The sequence below is a fragment of the Perca fluviatilis genome, chromosome 1 (assembly GCF_010015445.1).
Source record: "Perca fluviatilis chromosome 1, GENO_Pfluv_1.0, whole genome shotgun sequence".
Classification (NCBI taxonomy): Eukaryota; Metazoa; Chordata; class Actinopteri; order Perciformes; family Percidae; genus Perca; species Perca fluviatilis.
The window spans coordinates 14,650,070-14,670,972 of record NC_053112.1 but is presented as its reverse complement, the minus strand read 5'-3'; the positions used below and the strand labels follow the sequence as shown (position 1 = coordinate 14,670,972).

Below are 20,903 nucleotides of genomic sequence, written 5' to 3'. Positions count from 1 at the left end.
GACTGCCTCGTTGGAGCTGCACGAGTGGGAGTTTTTCTTTTCTTCTATAACGCGCCCCAGATACAGGCGGAGGAGCTGGAGAGAGATTACTGCAATTTTGGCAGTGGTGGAATGTAACTAAGTACATTTACTCAAGTACTGTACTTAAGTACAAATTTGAGTTACACTTTCGAGTTGCACTTTACTTGAGTTAGTAGGCTAAGTTACTTTACAGAAAAAAATGACGTTTTATTATAAGTTCAACTACCCAACAATATAACTGCCTACAAGTCCAGCTGAAATGATTAGACCATTAAAGAAATAACTGTTTGGATCGTTTCCAGTTTCTAAAATGTGAAGATTTTTCTGCATTGAGTACTTCTACTTTTAATACTTAAAGTAGGCTACATTTTCCTGATGATACTTTTACTTAAAGTGCTCATAGTATGCTCATTTTCAGGTTCATAATTGTATTTAGAGGTTATATCAGAATAGGTTTACATCATTTAATTTAAAAAACAAACAAACATCTTTTTGTTGTCCTGCACATTGCTGCAGCTCCTCTTTTCACCCTGTGTGTTGAGCTCTCTGTTTTAGCTACAGAGTGAGTCATCTCACTTCTGTGGTTCCATCTTTGTTGGGAGTCGCACATTACCAGTACCTAGGTAAGGACTACTAGCCAGTCAGTTGCAGAGTATGAGGGAGTGCCATGCTAGCAGCTAGGCGAGCATTATAACGTGTGTTACAAAGTGACGCACGTTTGTCTCTGAAGTAAAGGCTGGACTAGAATAGAGCTGTTTGGAGCAGTTTGTGAACAGTGTTTTCTGTTGGAGATGGTAAGTCCCTTTGGGGTGGACTTTGGGCTATTTCACTTTCTAAACCTATAATGTGCACAAAAAGATATATACCACAATAAAGGAAAGGGAAAAAGGCAAAAAGCATAATATGAGCACTTTAAGTAACATTTTCAATGCATCTACTTATCTAGTATTTTTACAGTATGGTATTTGTACTTTTACTTAAGTATAGGATCTGAATACTTAAACACATAGGCTTACAGCCTATTCAGTATTATCTAAACTATTACTATTACTAATAGCCATACACCCATGTTTCCCCCTACTTTCCCTCCCTCTAATTGAGATCTGCTCACCCTCAGTTCCACATGGATAGAGCCATTCACCCACTGACAGAACAGTGCTTGTCTTCAGGGCTGCGTGTGTGAGCTGGTGGGTTATGAAGACATGAGGTAAAGTTTGAGAACAAGATGATCTATAGCCTATGTGGCCAGAAGTAGGCCTATGTTCACTTTTACTCTGTGGTGGAAGAAGTATTCAAATACTTTACTCAGCCTAAGTACCAACTATACTATAAAAATACTCAAGTATATATAGTCATAACTATGCTACAAGTAAAAGTCCTGCCTCCTAATTAGGTAAAGGTACAGGACAATACATTGTTAAATGTATTGTGTAAACTTACCATATCTGTTTTTGTATACAATTTTCATCTGAAAGGTAACTAGTAACTAAAGCAGATTAGTTACATGTAGGGGAGTAAAAAGTACCCTATTTCCTTCTGTATAAAGAAGCATCAAATGGAAATAGTCAAGCAAAGTACACATAGGCTAGTTCAAAAATTGTAAAGTGCTTGAGTAAAGTACAGTACAGTACTTGAGTAAACTTCAACCACTGCTTTGACTTTTGAGTACTTTTGGTCTGTGGCTGTTTGTTTTTTTCCTGGTTTGGACTAGACCTCCCAGTTACAATTAAGGGGCATGTTGCTGTAATGCTACAGCATGTGATGTTTTAATTAACATTGTGCTTCCAGCTTTGTGTCCAACAGTTTGAGGATGACCCTTAACTTTTTCAACGTGACAGTGCCCTCACACACAAAGCCAGGTCCATACAAAAAATAGTTTCTGAATGTGGTGTGGCACAGACCTCAACCCAATCTGACACCTTTGGTTGAATGAGGAGAGTTAGAAACACACCAAAACTACTCAAGCTCTTTCTCTGTCCTCTCTCTGCCTTTAATTGCCCCTGGTGACATGTCATGGTAACGTATGTGTGCTGCGGTGACACGGTATGTCTGTTATAACGTTCACAAACACACACACACACACATACACACACACACTATTTCAGCGTTGCATTTTAAGTTTAAGATTTGAGTTTTGGAAGGAAAACATGGAAATAAGAGGTGCGCAGCAAAATTAAAAGCGTGGGTTTCTGTTATGAGCGTCAGTTGTTTCCTGACCTTGTTCCACTCGTTTCCATCTGCCGGTCTGGTCAGCCCTTCCTGCCTCTTCCGTCCTCCTCCCCTGGGCTCTGGCATGACTCCTGCATGCACATCCACCTTTATTTATACTGGAGAGAGTGTTACCGGGTGTGCTTATCTTCTCCCCACAACTAATACAATAATATAAGCTGGCTAATGCAAAGCCCCATGAGAAGCTTATTTACCCAGTCAAGCCTTTTGAGACATTTTGTTAGTTTTCTTCTCCCGCGTCTTAAACTGTGAATCGGATTATGTCAATGTGCTGTTTTAACCATGTATTAAAATATCAGATTAGAGTGTTCTTATACAGGGGTCTTTTACAAAGTTATGTTCTTCAGTGGAATAATATTAGTGGAGTGGCGGACCGTTGTGTCCTGTAATGTCGATCCTCCTCACCTACAAACCAACAGGGGCGTCAAGTAACGAAGTACAAATACTTTGTTACTTTACTTAAGTAGAAATTATATCTATACTTTACTGGAGTAATTCTTTTACAGCAGACTTTTTACTTCTACTCCTTACATTTTCACGCAATTATCTGTACTTTCTACTCCGTACATTTTAAAAATAGCCTTGTTACTCCTATATAGACAACCATACAAGGGTAATTGTTACTAAGCCTGCCCTGGGTAAACCAATTTTCTTGTACAGTTTTGTTATCTTGCCACCTATCTAAATATAGGGCACTAGTTTAGCCCAGACCACATCGCCCCCATCTGGGCTTTCAGAGAACAACATCAAGGACATGAATCTGCACGTATATGACAAAGAATAACCTTCTTGTCATTATTATCAAACCTGAAAATAAACTGAGACTAAATATATTGCATGTTGCAGCCTTAGACATGTGTATGGTCATTCCTCAGGTTCCTCCCATTTACAGTTAAAGAGACTTTAGGTGTTTTTTCCTCACCAGCTTCAGAGGAGAGTCCTGGTCCCAATGCACCTTCCACTGCCATTGAGCAAGTCACTGTCCTCTGGACAGGAATTGGTCACTGCTACATGGGTGGGTCCAATGGAGAAATTGTTTTGTAATTTCCCCACAGGGATTTTTAAAATATAACTTAACATCCTCTTAATGGCGGCTCTATTCAAGTGTCCCAGTAAGCCAGAATGCTCAATACCAGCACCCTGAAACCAAAGCTTCTCCTACTCTTAGTCATGTTAGTTTACAGTGTTGAAAGTTGATCTAGTTTATTCAGGGACACTGATATCTTTATTTGATAGATGTATTCAAGTCATTAGATATTATTCTATACCTTATATTCTAATTGTGATATAGTTAAATTAGTGGGCAATGGAGAGACAGTATTGTCAAAAAAACAACAGTAAAAAGAGGCATTCACTCTGATGTTAACCATGATGTTAATATACACATCATTTGTTCTAAAGGGGCTAAAACAGTACAAATTCTCCTCTTTTTTTGTCTTTCAAAACTCCAGTAAAATTTGATTCCACATCAGCACTTTTCTAAATGTATGTATTTGATTTAAATGACCAAAATCATTACTTCGTCAATGATTAAAGTTACATACAGATCCATGTACTAAATCCCTGCTGGTGTGGCCTTCCAGGTTCTCTGGCTTCCGGGCAACATGCAGTGCAGTTTGACGCTCACTAGGTGGCAGACATGCTACCGCTGCATGCAACATTTTAAACACACACACACACACACACACACACACACACACACACACACACACACACACAAAGGCTCTATTCTCTATATAGACAGATGTAACACTGCGAAAAAGCAGCACCCAATGGAGGATTTTGTTTGTGTGGTGATTGTGGTTGTTTGCACTGAATGCTTGTTTGATTTGTTAGGTTAGTAACACAGAAATACAGAAACAACAGCCACACAATACAACTAGCACTCACTGCACAGCAGATTTCCCACATTAGGTGTTGATTTTGCAGTAACAACTGGAGACAGGAGCGTTGATTGGAGTGTTGTCTGCTCACTCACACGGCTGATGTGCTGACTTTTCTTCAGTAGGTGTAGACCTCTATAAAACACAACAAGGACAGCTATGGTGTGCTTGACAAGGACAAGTTCATTTTGATTAAAAAGCTGATTAAAGTGATGGTTCGGAGTAATTCACCCTAGGGTCCTTTGCACCATGACCTCGAGCCAAACATCCCTCCAGAAGCTTTTTTCACCTGGGTCTTACATTGAAAGAGTTAGCTAGAGTAGCGTTATCAGCTGAATAGCTTAGCGCAGGGGCTAACGGACCGTTTTTATCTCGTAAATTACCCCACTAATAATGCCGAAATGATAACAAACGTCTACAAGTAGTACAAATAGGTTATGCTCTCAAAAACGATGGATTGTAAAGTTTGTAAAGACCAGAAGTTTATGTAAATAACACTTGCCTGCTGGCTTCTGCTCTCTGCTGTTGTTGCTGCTGTAAGACGAGTGCTTAGGGCCGTCTACAAATTACAACACCGAAAAGAGATGCAACAAAAATATTTATTAATTTAACTTTTTTAAGTAAGTGCTGTAGTATAACTAGCAGGAGACAAGTAATAATTGAGGTAAGTTTGGAGACATTACCTTATTTAATCATTGAATTAAATATTTTTGTTGTAACTCTTTTTGGTGTAGTAATTTGTAGACGGCCCTAAGCACTCGTCTAACTGCAGGTAGCAGCAGCAGCAACAGAGAGCTGAAGAGAGCAGGCAAGTGTTCATAAACTTCTGGTGTACTTACAAGCTTTCCAATCCATCGTTTTATGAGAGCATAACCTATTTGTACTACTTGTAGACGTTTGGTATCATTACTTACAAGATACAAACGTGGGTCCATTAGCCCCTGTGCTAAGCTATTCAGCTGATAACGCTACTCTAGCTAACTCTCCCAATGTTCGACCCAGGTGAAAAAAGCTTCTGGGGGGGTGTTTGGCTCGAGGTCATGGTGCAAAGGACCCTAGGGTGAATTACTCCGAACCATCACTTTAAATAATGATTGTTCACTATTGTATTACCATCATCTCTGCAGACATGGTCAAACTAGGTGATGGGTTTGGTTCTAAAGACTGAGACTAGTAAAGCCGAGGTTCACTCTGGACACAGCCTGTGTTTTAAATTAGACGTCCTTTGAATGGCAAGGCCACAGCTGCAGCATAAAGTGTGCTGGTTTGTACAGAGTCAGGAGGTAGTCTTGTCGACTCTTCTGGGCTCACAAAAAAAAACATTTTGTTGAACCTGTTGAACCTCTTTGGGAAGAAACCGACAACTGCACTGTGTGTCTTAGATGAAAATCTGCAATGGGTTAGTTTGCCCTGAACAAAAGTATGCTGGTCTGCCTGGCTTCGTGGCTCTGGGGGTCCACCACCTGTCTAAACAGTATGCATGAGAATATGATACAAAAATAAGAGGCCAGTGTGTTCACTACAGAGTTTGAGAGAAGAGAGGGAGAGTCTGAAGAACAATGCAAAATGGCAGAGAATGGCAGTTTATATTTGGAGAGTGAAAGAAGTTCACATGTCTGTTCATCCACATACAGTATACTGCACATGTCTAAATGCATCCAGCATTTTGTGGCTCATTCCTACTCTTAGCGGTTGTATTATGCTGCTATTTATTGCCTTAAGAGGAAGATGGAGTTATGGAGAAAGTGCTGAATGAGGAAAAAGACAACATGGAAATGGCAGGTTACAAAGTAAGATCCTGGAAGAAGATATGAATGAGAACTGAAGATCCACATAAAGAAGAAGATAATTAGTAGGACGGAAGGAAGAACAGTGAATGTCCAAACGAAAAGAGAAAAGAAACACAGGAGGACAAAAATGTACTCAAAAGCAAAGATTTTGACTGCTGGAAATTTGATTGCATAGCCTACACAAGTTTTGGTTAAAAAGAAATTACAACTATTACTGTATGTTGAATAATATGCTGCATTTCAGTATGTTTTAAAATATATTTAGACGTAGACTTGTTTATGCAAAAATATAAACCAAGAAAAAAGTTTGCTACTGCGAGGATACTGTCTTTATTTTAGTAAATAAGTTATCTTTGTATAAAACTATGTATTATAAATTTTGTTTTACATATTTTTAATATGCAAACAAGTTCTGTATGTAAAATGTTGTATTCTGTACAACATGGAAGTCCCATGTTGATTTGCTGTGGTCAGAAGCTAACAAGCTGAACAGCCTGGATCAGTCTCAAAAGTCTCCTTTACCTACTCTTTTCCTTTCCAGTCTCCTTTTGTCATGCTACTGGAGGAAAACTCTTTTAGTCCCGCCTTTTAGCACCTCTCCACCAATGAGCAATGTGAGGAAATGAGTCAAAAGCAAGGAGGGATGGGAAAACTACTGACACTCAGCCCTAGGCTGTGGTTTGAGTATTAGATCTGTCAAGCTAAACGAAGCTGAAAATGCACAACCGGTTTAAATCTTCAAAATAAGCCACTTGTTGAAAAACGTGTTGCCATTTTCTTAAGATATTACAATCATTTGCCCTATAATAAATACCTACGGTGACAATCTATAGTAAATTATAAATATATCGTACTAAAAAATATTTTATACAAATTTGCCATATTTGATCCTGTTCATTCTTTTATTTTGAAGGCACATTCACGTGGCTTCTGGCACGACTCTTGACTTTTCTAGCTAAATTGACGCAGTTCATTAACAACTGCCTGGTTGCTAGACGACTCAATCTGCAACACTGATGTGAAAACAGTAAGCTCTACATGGAAATAAAAGATTTTAACGGGTTTCTGGAAGATATAGCTTGCTAGTCAACAGTGTCTATCGGCGCAAAACCGGCTCATTACGGGGAAAAACCCGCAGTGTTGTCGACAAACATCAAATTTGTAGTTTAACGTTAGCTAAGGTCTCTTTTGTTGCTCCATGTTTTTACTACTAACGTTAGCAAGAGAAGCAACCCCAGTGCGCTTTTTGACTCGGAAAAAATGAGAGGATTAGTTAACGTTCACACGGAGAAAGTCAAGTTCTCCAACTTAACGTGACTGTTCGCTTGCCAGCTATGTTTAGTACAACTGCTAAGATGTCTCTGGAGGCGAGTGATATTCAAACGGATGAAGACTGTGAGGAGCTGGTGAGTCCTTAGCTCTGGTTAGGTCAAGATTACAACTGACTTTGTCCCTGAGTCTGTAAAGTAAATTAGTGTTTTTTAGTCAACATTGCGTACTTATTTAAAGCCTGTTTTGTTGGGTCATTTATGACACTAGTGTCCATATTGAGCCTTGACCCCAAACACAACACGGTAGTTTGTGGCAGGCTTGTGACTGAGCCCTTAAATTGAAGTGATGTCTACTTGTAATGCCTTAGTTGGTTTGGATATGTGTTGACATCATTTCAACCAAATCCTTCTTGTTTTGTTGTTGTTGATTGTTTGTTTCTTTAGGACTTTTAAAGACCTGTAGAGATGACAGTTCATTCACTATTGCAGGAAAAGAGCAAACATTAGAGATAAAAAAAAAGACTACGTAAATAGAATATTTATATATAGAATATATATTAATATATAGAATATAAGTATAGAAATTGTTTTTGTCTTCCATTTTATCCATTTCATTATAAATCCAAATACTCAGGTTGGGAACCACTTCTGATGGCCTATAAAGGTTGATTTGACACACAAACCATACATTTTAAGCAGAAACCTGCATTTTTATTTATTTATCATGGATTCATGTTTCCCCCTTTCTCTCTCTCTCTCTCTCTCTCTCTCTCTCTCTCTCTCTCTCTCTCTCTGTCCAACCTAGGTTGAGGATGGCTTCACTTTCTCTGCTGATATTTTGGAAAAGGTAACCAAATTAACTGTAAATGATGAATTTCATCTGGGTTTGATTATTACCCCTCATGATTACGTCCCACTCCTCTGCTTAAACGGATTGTATTTGTTCACTATCAGATAACAAGGCAGAAGCGGCCCTCCAGCAAGCCTCCTCCTTCTCCAAGTAAGACGTGTTCAGCTGCTCTGTGGGGAATTTTTTGCAGATACTGTAACTAACCCACTTTTCAAATGCAATGATTGTTTATACACAGTATGTACTGTATATGTGTAGGGTCTCCATACCTCTCCAGTCTGAATGTGAACCCCAGAAGAGCAGCAGTGGCGGCCTGGAGACTGCCGAGGGCCTCCCTTGGGGACACCAGAGGGGACACTCCTGCGGAGAGTGGCTCAGCTCGCCTCACATCCCTCAGCAACGGCCATGGTAGGCACTACACACACACACACACACACACACACACGTAAAGCCCTACAGACGGTGTCTCTCCTCAGAAGGGATTGTGGGAGGAGTGGCTGCTGAGGCTTCGATGGAAAAATAGAGGGATAGAGCGTGAAGTGAGAGACTCCGACTCAGTTTGCTTAGTTGGTTTGCCGACTTTGTAGGTGTCCTACTCAGTTGTGATGTCTTTGGGAAACTGATGATAAGCAACTCCGCATATTACAAAAATATTCCATTTGGCTTGATCTATCTGGGGTTCCATCAATAGAAAATTGGTTATTTACCTTAAAGCTGCATTCACTGATTTTTCTGTCCACAACAACCTGAAAAAAACACAAAGATTAACATATTTTGTTGTCATGTTTGCAAATGCAACTAATGCAGTCTATTACAACAGTCCTGCAATAACCGTGGTTATAATGTTCAGTTTCTGTTGAAAATTTTTAGGAGAAGTGTGGATTCTACTGCGAGATCACTTTAGAGCACTGGTTCCCAACCTTTTTTCCTTGGCGCCCCCCCTAATCATGTCTAATTATGATTATCCCCCCACCCAAAACGATGCCGTGGCAGCAGGACAAACGAGGATACAACAAAATATATAGTTTTCATACAGACTTTTGTACATTATATATTCTAGTCTAGTGTATTATTAAATTTGTTTAACATGTGCAAATATATATTTTTTTTACCTCAACCTCAAACCAGATAAAGACTTGCGTCCCCCCCTGTGATCTTTTGCCCCCGCCTGGGGTACGGCCGGACCCCAGGTTGGGAACCACTGCTTTAGAGGATGTAGTTTGTGCCTGCTGCTAGAAATGTGTTGTTGAGACTGGACTTTGCAGGCTGCAGAACCAGAAGAAAGAGCTAAAAAGCTCTGTAGAGTTGCAGATTCTCTATCTCTTCATTACTTCATGGTCTCTGTACTTTACTGCATTATGCATACTTACCATGTTATCCCTTGGTATATAGACACATTTTTGAAAGATAATTTTTTGGGCTTTTATGGCCTTTAATTAATAGGATAGTTTGAAGACAGAAAAGGGGAGAGAGAGAGAGGGGACGACATGCAGCAAAGGGCCACGGGTCAGATTGGAACCCGGGCCGCTGCAAAGGACTCATGGCTACATGGGGCGCACACTCACTACTGGGTGAGCTAGAGGTCGCCCCAGATGGCTGGATTTTGAATGCACAAACAAAGTTTTCTGAAAAGGTGAATGCATGAGTCAAGTGGAGTATTGACTTGTGTTGGGAAATATCTCATAACCTCATCTGTCTGCCTCTTCTGCAGATGTGTCCCAGACGCTGAGATCAGAGGGCAATGTCACACCAGAGCTACTCAAACAGACCTTCAGCATGAGGAAGCACAAACAGCTCCACTCTGGATCCAACGGTGAGAGTTGTAGGTGTGTCAGAGTGAGAAATAAAGTGAAGAAAAGTAGAGATGGGCCAAGTTGAAGATCAGTTTTTTTTTGTGCTAAACAGAAGAGTTGAGACAGAACAGAGACAGTATCAGAAAAGAGACTCAATAGTAAAATTATGATACCACCACTAGGGCTGCACAATATATCGTTTTTTTTTTTATCATCGCCATCGCGATATCAACTGTCGCAATATGCACATCGTAAAAGGCTGCGGCATATCGCGAAAGACCCTCAGAGATTTATTTTGTGTTAGTTGAAAGAACTTATCAGTAGAAAACTACACTTTCAAATGTAACTGTCATTCTCTTTTAGTGATGGCTTTTACATATTTAATTCAGTGATCAATTTGTTCAATAAAAGAATGTTGAAAATGATTTCCTTTCATTTGTTTCAAATTCAACAAGCAATTTGTTGTATTTAAAGTGCTCATATTATGCTCATTTTCATAATTGTATTTAGAGGATGTACCAGAATATTACATTACATGTCATTTAGCTGACGCTTTTATCCGAAGCGACTTACAGTTATATATCAGAGGTCGCATGCCCCTGGAGCAACTAGGGGTTAAGTGTCTTGCTCAAGGACACAGTCGTTGATGTATCACAGTGGGAATCAGACCCAGAACCACCACACCTAAGGCATGTGTCCTATCCACTGCGCCGAGAATAGGTTTACATGGTTTAATTTTCAAAAAAACACCATCTTTTTGTTGTACTGCTCATTGCTGCAGCTCCTCTTTTCACCCTGTGTGATGAGCTCTCTGTTTTAGCTACTGAGTGAGGCATCTCACTTCTGTTCCATCTTTGTTGGGAGTCACCCATGCGCAGTAGCTAGCTAAGGACTACTAGCCAGTCAGAAGCAGAGTATGAGGGAGTGCCATGCTAGCAGCTAGGCGAGCATTATAACGTGTGTTACAAAGTGACGCACGTTTGTCTCTGAAGTAAAGGCTGGACTACAGTAGAGCAGTTTGGAGCAGTTTGTGAACAGTGTTTTCTGTTGGAGATGGTAAGGGCTTTTTCACTTTGTAAACCTATAACATGCACAAGAAATATATATATAACACAATAAAGGAAAGGGAAAAAGCTAAAAAGCATAATATGAGCACTTTAATATTTGTTTATTTATCCCATGTAATATAGTTTTTGCGATATTCAACAATGTTATCGCATATTTTACTCATATCATGCAGCTCTAACCACCACCACCAGGTGTTCCATAACTAGAAGTTGAGAATTTGGGTTTGATTATGTCCCATCTCCCCATTTGTCACTGTTGTTGCTGCAGGCTTCACCATCAGCACAGGTGACAACAGAGACAAGGAGGACATGCACGATGAGATTATTCGCCTCAAGAAGGTAAAGAGTTACAAAATAATTGTTGTGTATTCAGCTTGCTCATGAATACATGTTATGCATTCAGGAAAAAAAAAACAACAACACATAGTTAGAACACATTGTGTATAAAAGTGTCCGTGGTAGCGAGACGGGAGATTTTTCTTCTTCAGGAGAGTTCATGATGTGCACATGGTCTGGTCTGTTGAAATTATGTTCTTAAGCAGAGCACTGAATGCCTACCAGCTCCGGTGTGTTGTTCTTTAGCTGACGCCGACTTTTATTCCTCTGCCGAACACATTTTTGGCACCTCAGGATTTCCATAAGCACTCTTTGTATGTTGAACTTTTCACTTTCTACCTTTTTTTTAAATGATTAATCACTAGTGCTGTTCCCTGCAGAGTCTCCAGGCACAGAAGTCTGACAACCAGCAAATGAAAGCCAAACTACGCCGCCTGGAGGAAGATAATGCTAAAAGAGAGAAACAGATAGAAGAACTGTTGGATCCCACTAAAGTATGTAGTGTGTGTATGTATGTAAGTGCTTTGAACAGCAGACACATTTTAAAAATGTGTTTGTTTCTATAGGGATCTGAATATACTCGGAGTTTGGTGGATAAGAAAAAAGAAGGGAGTGTTGTGAGTATGTCCAGTCTGTTAATGAACATACAGGAGATTATTATTAGGATTCATTTTACACTGATTTTGTAAACTTGATTTTTATCCATCAAGGTTGTCAATGGGCTGAAACAGAGAATCTTGAAGCTGGAGCAGCAGTGTAGAGAGAAAGAAAATGCCCTGAGGTAAAACCCTCTCCCACCTTTGCACGAGTCAATTTGGTTCATGTGGGAATCAGCATAATGTTCATGTTGTTGGCTTTTCCCCCAGTAAACTACAAAGTGAGCTGAGGACCACCAACCTGGAGGAGCTGAAGATTACAGTGGAAACCTACTTTGATGAGGTAACAACTATGCCTCCAGATATAAACTGTTTTTTGTTACTTTTCCACCTAAATGCGAGACGTTCAGGTTCAAACTTGTAGTTTGGGTTTCTACTAAAACATGTTTACATGCTTTAATGTTGACACGTTATTCTTCTCATACTGTCTGTCTGAAGATACCGTATTCACCCTCTGTCTGAAACACACCTGTCTCTTTAAGCCCCCCCCCTCCCTGGTCAGTGTTTCTGGGTCCTCCGCATCTGTGCTCTCTGTGTTTTGTGCACTTTTGTCATTGCAGCCGGGGATTGACTGTAATGGCACTGTAGCAGCACTTTCTATATATATATATATATATATATATATATATATATCTCACATAGTATCTCACAAAAGTGTACTCACATTTTAGTAAATATTTCATTATATCTTTTAATGGGACAACACTGAAGAAATTACACTTTGCTACAATGTAAAGTATTAAGTGTACAGCTTGTATAACACTGTAAATGTGCTGTCCCCTCAAAATAACTCAACACACAGCCATATTTAAATTTTTAAAGGCCAGTTATTTCATGGATCCAGGATACTATGCATCCTGATAAAGTTCCCTTGGCCTTTGGAATTAAAATTGCCCCACATCATCACATACCCTTCACCATACCTAGAGATTGGCATGGTTTTATGTTGGTTAGCCTAATAGCTGGTTTGATTTATATTGAGAGATGATTTTATGGAAAGTACCCCATACTAATACTTTACATTGTAGCAAAGTGTAATTTCTTCAGTGTTGTCCCATTAAAAGATATAATGAAATATTTACTAAAATGTGAGGGGTGTCTCACTTTTGTGAGATACTGTGTATATATATATATATATATATATATTTTAGTATGTGGCATCACAACTGTACAGAAGTCCTGGCGGCTTGTTCAAAAGCACAGTTTGTTAATACAGGCTGTGTGCGTTCCTCTTTTGATACTTTCACCGTATTTATATAGCACCTCAATCTGCGTTATAATAAAATAAAACCTAGAAATCTCACTTCATACAACCTCTTACTTTTAAAGCAAAAACTCTTTTGGCAGGTTACCTGAACACCTGAAACAATCCCCAAAGGAATGAGAAAAAGAAGCTTACACCAAAAAATAGTGTTTGAATGAAAGTGCTCCTTCACTGCTCTGTTTGGTTGGTGCGATAGAAGATGTTATCATCACACTTACGTCGGTTGGTTGAGTGTGAGCTCAGCTGTAGAAAAGGAAATCTCCACCTAACGTGTGAAGTGTATCTTCGTGTGCCTCGTCTTTCAGATCCAGAGGCTGAGGATACTCCTTGAAGCTGCAGAGAAAAGGTATGCATCTGGGGAATTTCCATTGCCTTGTTTCTTTGTGCTGGAGTAAAAAATGGTGTCATAGTCACAACAACGCACAGTGAAACCCCTTTCAGCCTGATACAGTGACCCTGAATGTGTGTTTATGTTGGACTGAATTGGTGAAAGTTGGCCATCAGGCGTGAATCTGGTCCGATAATAGGATTACTGTTACCATGTATTTTGGCTGTGACTTCATGCCCTCTGCTGTTCTTTATCTCACGGGTATTTGAACATGATTGTAGGTTGTTGGCTGAGTGCTGGTTGTTGCATTAACTTTTCATAAAGCTGCCAAGTAAGCAAAATAAATCCTATAAAGATATTGTTCATTGTTTGTCATGTTGAAATTGCAGTGTACAAATTGCAGATTTCACTTTTAGAGAACTGAAATGGGACAATCGTGTTTGAGTTTATTGTAACTTTGTTAAATATAGGTTGAACTTTGTGTTTGGGACTCATGCTCAAAAGATCAAAATCAGTCTCTTTTCTTCTTATTATTAAAGAGTCCTTGTCTGCGAGTGGTGAGACAAAACTAGTAGTCAGAGACTTTAATCCACGCAGATCAGTCAAAGCAATGGGTTGCAGGATTTGTGATGATGATGTTAAAATACTGTCATGCCTACATTTGTTATCTCGATCTTTCTCACGAAATCCCTCCCGCTCTCTTTCTGTGTTCAGTAGTCGAGCAGAGAGTAAATGCTCCCAGAGGCAGCAGAAAGTTTTAAGCTCCACGGTTCGTCATCTGTCTGAGAACCTGAAGCAGCTCCAACAGGAGAATACAGCGCTCCGAGAGGAGCTCAGCACTGACAGTCCTGCAGGAGGAATCAAAGGTCTTTTCCCACACACTGATCCACACTGACACCCCCGTCACAGGGCTTCCGAAACCGACCAGATAAAAAGATATTTCCTTGATGTGTTCGAGAGTCCTTTTCAGTCATTTCTAGTTTTCCTTTTCCTTTACCTCCTCTAAACGTGACACCTTTTTCACTCACTTCACTCGGGCTTTGTCGGTTGACTCTCCTCCCTGTTCTGCTGTGCGTGAGAATGCGAGAGGTAACGTCAGCATTACATTGTGGACATTTACTGTGTTATGTGTCTACAATTCTGCGATGTGTGGAAAATTATTCATTACGGAGGAAGGTATAAAATATCACGGAGCTGTACATGTGTCATTAGAGAAATATACTCCAATGTATTTCACACATTGATCACATTAGTGGGTACTCTTCAGCTCCATATCGCGGCAGAAAACCGTTCCGACAGTTTAGCAATTTATCCCCGTTTTTGAGCTAAAAACAATATATCAGGAGGGAATAACGTATTTTCCTCATCAAAGTTATGTGGGAATTCAGGTATTAAACGATATATAGGGGTGTGCAATATGGATACAATCTTGTATTACGTTTACATGTTATTTTATATCACAATATTGGTATTTATCATGACATAAGATCCTGGAAACTCATTTGAGAAACTTCTTTAGATAAAATAACTAGGTGACAATAGACCGGGGGGTACATGACGTTGATTAAACAAAGCTGTAAATCTAATATTGCCATAAAGTAGTCCTGCTCATTGATTTGTAACCACACTTACCTAATAACGTTTAGCAATATTAAAGAAAGATTAACTACCATGGTATAAATGGTATAAATCTCTTCTTGTTTGACACATTCCTATTGTCTTATATTATAAAACCTCCTGACAGAGATGTTATTCTCTGTTTCCTGCTCAGGGACTACAGATGAAAATTAGCTCATAGCTAACTCTGGTACTGCTAACGAGCTGTGCATTGTCCCTGTCAAGTAAATAAATAAATCATAATGCCCACCACAAACAGTATAATATCAACTATTGATCATTTTTGTTTTCATTCTTATACTGTTTATTTTGTTTTGTAACCATATCTATCTATCTATCTATCTATCTATCTATCTATCTATCTATCTATCTATCTATCTATCTATCTATCTATCTATCTATCTATCTATCTATCTATCTATATCTATATCTCTCTTTCAGTTTTAGATTTTTTGGGGGGGGGTGTATATAAAGATCAGTACAAATACAGCAAAGTACAAACAAAATAAGCATTAACAGCCAAAAAAAGAAAATTGTGTAAAATACATACATTAAATAATACATTACACAAATTAATGGAACACAATGACTAACCATTAATCAATAGTCCTTTAAGTAATTAAATATCTGCTCATTTAGTATTTTTACAGTCCTACAAAAGTCTGTTTAATTAGTCCAGTTCTGTACAGTTAACTGGGTAAGACAGAATTCATGAGTCTGTTTAAAATTGTCCGAGTCCAAACCATGCATCAAAGGATATGAGATACTATTGTAGTATTGTATTCTGCACTTTAATGCTTTTTGTGTCCTAGGTTACCGAGAGTGGAGTAAACAGAGACTGTTGAGAAGGCTGTTGGAAGTAGAGAAGGTGAGAGAAAGCTGTGACTAACTAGTTGTCCATGTAAGCACATGCAGTCACCTGTGACAAAATCACAGACCGACTCCTCTCTCCCCCTATCAGAGGCTGGAGGACAGCAGAAGACCCACCCAGTCAGGAAAACCCAGCGGCCGATTGGATCAGGAGGTCCAGGCCACTTCCACTGAGATTCTGGGCTTCACCATGGCAACAGAGGCAGTGGTCTCCGTAGGAACGAGCACTGAGGAAGGGGAGGAGGTTTCTGATCTTAGAAAACGCCTCGTCCAATTGGAGAAGGAGAAGGTGGAGTTTCAGGAGATGTTGTCGAGTAAAGAGTAAGTAAGCAGCGACCTGAGACCACTCAGTGTATCCATCTTTTCAAGCCATGATAAATGTTGATAATCTAAATTCATGATACGCACCAAATAACAGCTTTAAGGTGTTTCACCAGACTAAAAGTGGAGCTGCACGTTAATCTTGCATCAGTGACATTTGTTATTGGGATAAAGCTACTGAATTTTGTTCTTGAGACTGAATCTATGTTGTGTTTGTGTTTTCAGTGACAAATTGAGCCAGCTGAGGAAAGAAAGAGAAGAATTGGAGACCGAGACAGAACGATGGAAAGCTGAGCAGACAAAAGAACAGGACAAAGAAAGACAGCAGCATAAGTATGTTTTAATTGTGCTGTGCCATCAAATAGGAGTGTAGGGGCCAAATAAGTTGTTGTGAACATTGGGTTGTCACTGTGCTGTCACCTATGGGCTAAAGATAAAGTACAGTAGTAGACTGAGCTCCTTTTTAACAATATGATTACATGACGTGTCATTTGACTCAACATGCCAGAATATGTATGCAATATCTCTATATCTCTGCTATAGTGGGATTTTCTAAAGTTTTAGGTTGTTTTCAAAATCAAAAGGTATTCTTATACAAGTATATATTCTTTGTATGTATGGTGGTATTTTAAAGAACTGTCACAGACTGCTGTTGGATTTGCATTTGAAACAGTCATTTTATGGGGAAATCTATATGTGCCCCACGCACAGATCACAGCTGATGCCTCTGTCATATGGATGCTTTATAGTTACTTCAACAATGTCGCTGCAAACACAGTTGGCATCATCATAAAAATCTGCTGGAGAATTGTCTGTATGCAAATTATGTCTAAAAATATAATAACCGGGCAAGAAACAGAGATGACTGAAAGAGATGTTGCAGTTAGCTGGTGTGTCTGATATGATCAAAACAGCTATGGTTAGCTCACTCTAATCACATAATATGTGCTTACTACCATGATGCAATTGCATAAAGTCAAATCTGATCCTGTGTATGTGCGACAATAGGTTCCCTGCAGGGACGGACTGGGGCTAAAAAAACAGCCCTGGCACTAGCCAGGATGTCCTGATACTATGCCACAATACTGTAGCCTATCAGACGAGGTATTCACAGAAAGTAACATTTCAAAACCAATGATGATAACTGGGGTTGTGTTTATTAATGAAGCCTCAGCTTTCAAATAAAAACAAAAAATGTACAATGCCATTACATCTGCATTGAAAATAAAATACAAATAATGAAATGTCACTGGCTACAGAAACCCCAAATTACACAAACTTGTAATTATAAAACAGTAAAAAGTATTACTTTCAGAGATAAAGTAGGCTACTTGCTGTACCTGAACATGGGGAGTAGATATATTGTAGGCCTATACCAAAACTACACTGAGAGTTTTAGTTACTATATACCATAACTATTCAAATATAAATGTATATAACTTGTGTTGCTTTGTGTTAAATAATAAGCATTGAATAACCTATTTAATATTTTATCAATGTCCTATTGCACTGTTGATTCATATTAAGGCTGTGAAATGATGAAAATGACTAGGCCCTATCAATTTTGTCTGTGAAGCTTTCACAAACAACCACCAGGTCTTTGCCAGTTCCACAATAGTAAATGCAAATATGAAAAACAAGGAAAAACTGCACTTGGTGAATTATTTAGCCCCCTTCCCTGTTTGTTAGCACGTTTAGAGTGGTACCAATGCATGCCTGATGTTTTCCCATTTAATTTAATACCATAATCTTCATCCTAACAGCAAAACTGAGCTCAATACAACCTCTCATATACAACGAAGTTAAATCGCGGTCAACCCGCGATTCATTTCTAACGCGTTTAATGTTTGTTTGAAATTAACAGAAATTATTAAACAGGTTAAGTTTTACAGCACTAAATGGCACATTTCATATTCATGATGCACACACCCATGTTGAGCCGACTATGCAATTCGCTAAGATAGGGATAAAGGCAGCCTATTATGTTTCCTGCTCCTGGCACTTACCAGTACCTCTTGCTGATGTGAAATTAACACACGTCTAATGATGTAGGCTGACTCTTCTTCTTCAGTTTTATTTTTACACGTAGCGATAAGTGATTGTATTGCGCCCCCTGCTGTTGTCTGTTAATATCGCTTTATTAGACTTTTTTTTGTGCCGATGGCTGTCGGTTGGACGGCCGTTCTGGACTTTTCCCGAATGCACAGATTGTCAGTCCGTCCCTGGTTCCCTGTCAAAAACCTCTTCGAAAATAAAATTTATATTTAGCTCAAAACCAAAGTTGTAGGTGTAGAAATCCTCAGCTGACTCTTAAATGTTAGGGGAGGGGGAGGACATCCACTATGGCTGCTAGTTGCGTTTTTTATTCACGTTTACGCACGTGTGTTTGTGTTTCTCAGACAGGAGTTAGACCAGTTGTGGGCGAGGATCCAAACTCTAGAAGACAAAGGTAAACCTGCAGAAGCTGAGCTCTCCTCTCTCTCTGCCACATCGCCCGAGGACACTCTGGCTGGAACAGGTCTGGACGAGGGAGAAGAGATGGACACTGGAGTTAAAGAAGAGAAGGGGGGTGAAGGAGATAAAGAATTGGACACAGATGCAGGGAACAAAGAAAGGGAAAAGGCAACTTTGGTCATTCAGACATACTGGAGGGAGCACAGAAACAGGGTATGTAACATCACAATTATGTAAAAAAATAAAAATAAAAATGTGTCAGAGAAAAAGTATGTAAAAATGTCCTAACACTTCATCTGAGATTTCTTTTTCTATCTCCCTCACCCTGCATTCCATCTGAAGGACATTGTGATGTTGCAATCAGCATTAAGAGGTCATCTCCTCAGAGAGTCACAGCTCAAGAACCTGCTGAAAGACGCACAGAATAAGGTCACACGCACACACACACACACACACACACACACACACACACACACACACACACACACACACACACACACACAGTAAAGCAATAATCCTGTTACACTTCGTTGTGAATCTGAATCTTTCTTAAGGCCCTGACACACCAAGCGTCGGCCTAGTCCGTGCGGTGTGTCCCGCACCGTTGGCCTTCGTCGGCCTGTTTTTGGGCGTCAGCGGTTGTCGGCTAAACAGCTGGCTGAGTGAGGAAAACAAACCATCGACTGTGACAGGCACACCCTTACGTTTTTCATCTCATCTGATCAATCCAATACACATAGAGCTGTCAAAACAGGTCAAAGATTAAGTTTGAATGTTCCTCCTAAAAACACACAGGTTCGAACTATTGGAATAACTATTTTTGCACATGTCCATAAGATGGCAAACGCAGCCTACAACGAGATATACATAACTACTTGTTTAGGTATTTTTATTCCAACATAACATGTCTTTTAAAAGATCTCAAACGGGCCTTAACCCTGGGGAGAGCACCCAAACCGAGCCACTAGGTAACGTTATGCGCTTGCTAAAAAGTCTATCACTAAGCATCTAATAGTTTCCTCTTGGCCCTAGACTAACAATATTACAAACAAACTAAAATAGTAGGCGGAAGGGGGCGGGGCTATTCTACATTTGGAACACGACAATCATTGGTTATCCCGTTTCTACGTAGCGAAATGCATCAAATTCTTACTGGCTTGTAAAACTGTGAGGCAGTTTCGTTTTGTGGGGGTAGAGAAATGGCGGTCTTCACATTTTCATAGCTTTTACTTTACACCCCCGAGTGTATATCACACACACAAAATCCCTTTTGAATCCATTTTCATCATATGGGAGTTATTCTTCACACTTTTACCAGTATGTAATTCTGTGTTTATTTTCACAGTCATTGCATTACAGCTTGCACTATAGTCCTCACAATGTTCCGTTCTCTGTACTATTTGTCAACAATGTTGAGAATTGGTAAGAGAAGTCAAGTCAAATCAGTTTATATAGCCTATTATTGCAAATTCTGTGATTCTCTCCCTCTGTCTCACCACATTCTATATATGTTTTTCTGTTTCTGTTTCCCCCACTGAACATCCCTTGCCCGACCTTTACTCCTATTTATTTCTCTTTTTTTCTCTGCATCGGCCTCTTCCTCATCTCCTCTTTTCAGGCTGTAGAAGCAACAAACCGCAGTGATGTTGCATCCTCTGTTGAAGGAGAGCTAGAAGTGGTTGCCTTGACGACACTACAGTCCGCATTCAGGGGACACCTGGCTCGCTGTAGTCACGCAATTGAGAGGTAATCATGTTTACACAGAAACATGTTGAAAAGACAGTCAAACATAGTCAAAACATACAGTGCATTTTGCAGCTTTGTGTGTGTGTGTGTGTGTGTGTGTGTGTGTGTGTGTGTGTGTGTGTGTGTGTGTGTGTGTGTGTGTGTGTGTGTGTGTGCGCGCGTGTGTGTGTGTGCGCGTGTGTGCGTTTATTAGTTCAGGGCTCTCTGTGCCTTCTCTAATGGGAGACAAATTGCCCACACTGGAACCAAGAAGAGCTCGCTCAACACACACACCCAGCAGAACAGGTAAGGGTCACATATATTTTTATTGTGATCAATTCTTTATGTATATATGAACAAACGCACAGAACAAAACAGAAATAACGGATTTAGACTAACCATGTGGTACAAAGCATTGCCCACAAAGA

General features: G+C 39.6%; 1 protein-coding gene across 1 annotated transcript in view; it reads left to right on the top strand.

The window, feature by feature from the left end:
- Positions 1-6,897: 6,897 nt before the first annotated feature.
- Positions 6,898-20,903, top strand: part of iqce (IQ motif containing E) — a 17,057-nt gene continuing 3,051 nt past the window's right edge. Inside the window, exons 1-19 of the mRNA XM_039814641.1 lie at positions 6,898-7,329; positions 8,000-8,041; positions 8,149-8,194; positions 8,303-8,452; positions 9,756-9,857; positions 11,173-11,243; positions 11,621-11,734; positions 11,807-11,857; positions 11,951-12,021; positions 12,107-12,179; positions 13,466-13,506; positions 14,203-14,354; positions 15,918-15,973; positions 16,067-16,296; positions 16,522-16,629; positions 18,696-18,963; positions 19,093-19,179; positions 20,369-20,496; positions 20,690-20,781. Coding sequence (XP_039670575.1) covers positions 7,258-7,329; positions 8,000-8,041; positions 8,149-8,194; positions 8,303-8,452; positions 9,756-9,857; positions 11,173-11,243; positions 11,621-11,734; positions 11,807-11,857; positions 11,951-12,021; positions 12,107-12,179; positions 13,466-13,506; positions 14,203-14,354; positions 15,918-15,973; positions 16,067-16,296; positions 16,522-16,629; positions 18,696-18,963; positions 19,093-19,179; positions 20,369-20,496; positions 20,690-20,781 — 1,954 coding nt within the window. The 5' untranslated portion in view covers positions 6,898-7,257. The remainder of the gene's footprint in view (positions 7,330-7,999; positions 8,042-8,148; positions 8,195-8,302; positions 8,453-9,755; positions 9,858-11,172; positions 11,244-11,620; positions 11,735-11,806; positions 11,858-11,950; positions 12,022-12,106; positions 12,180-13,465; positions 13,507-14,202; positions 14,355-15,917; positions 15,974-16,066; positions 16,297-16,521; positions 16,630-18,695; positions 18,964-19,092; positions 19,180-20,368; positions 20,497-20,689; positions 20,782-20,903) is intronic.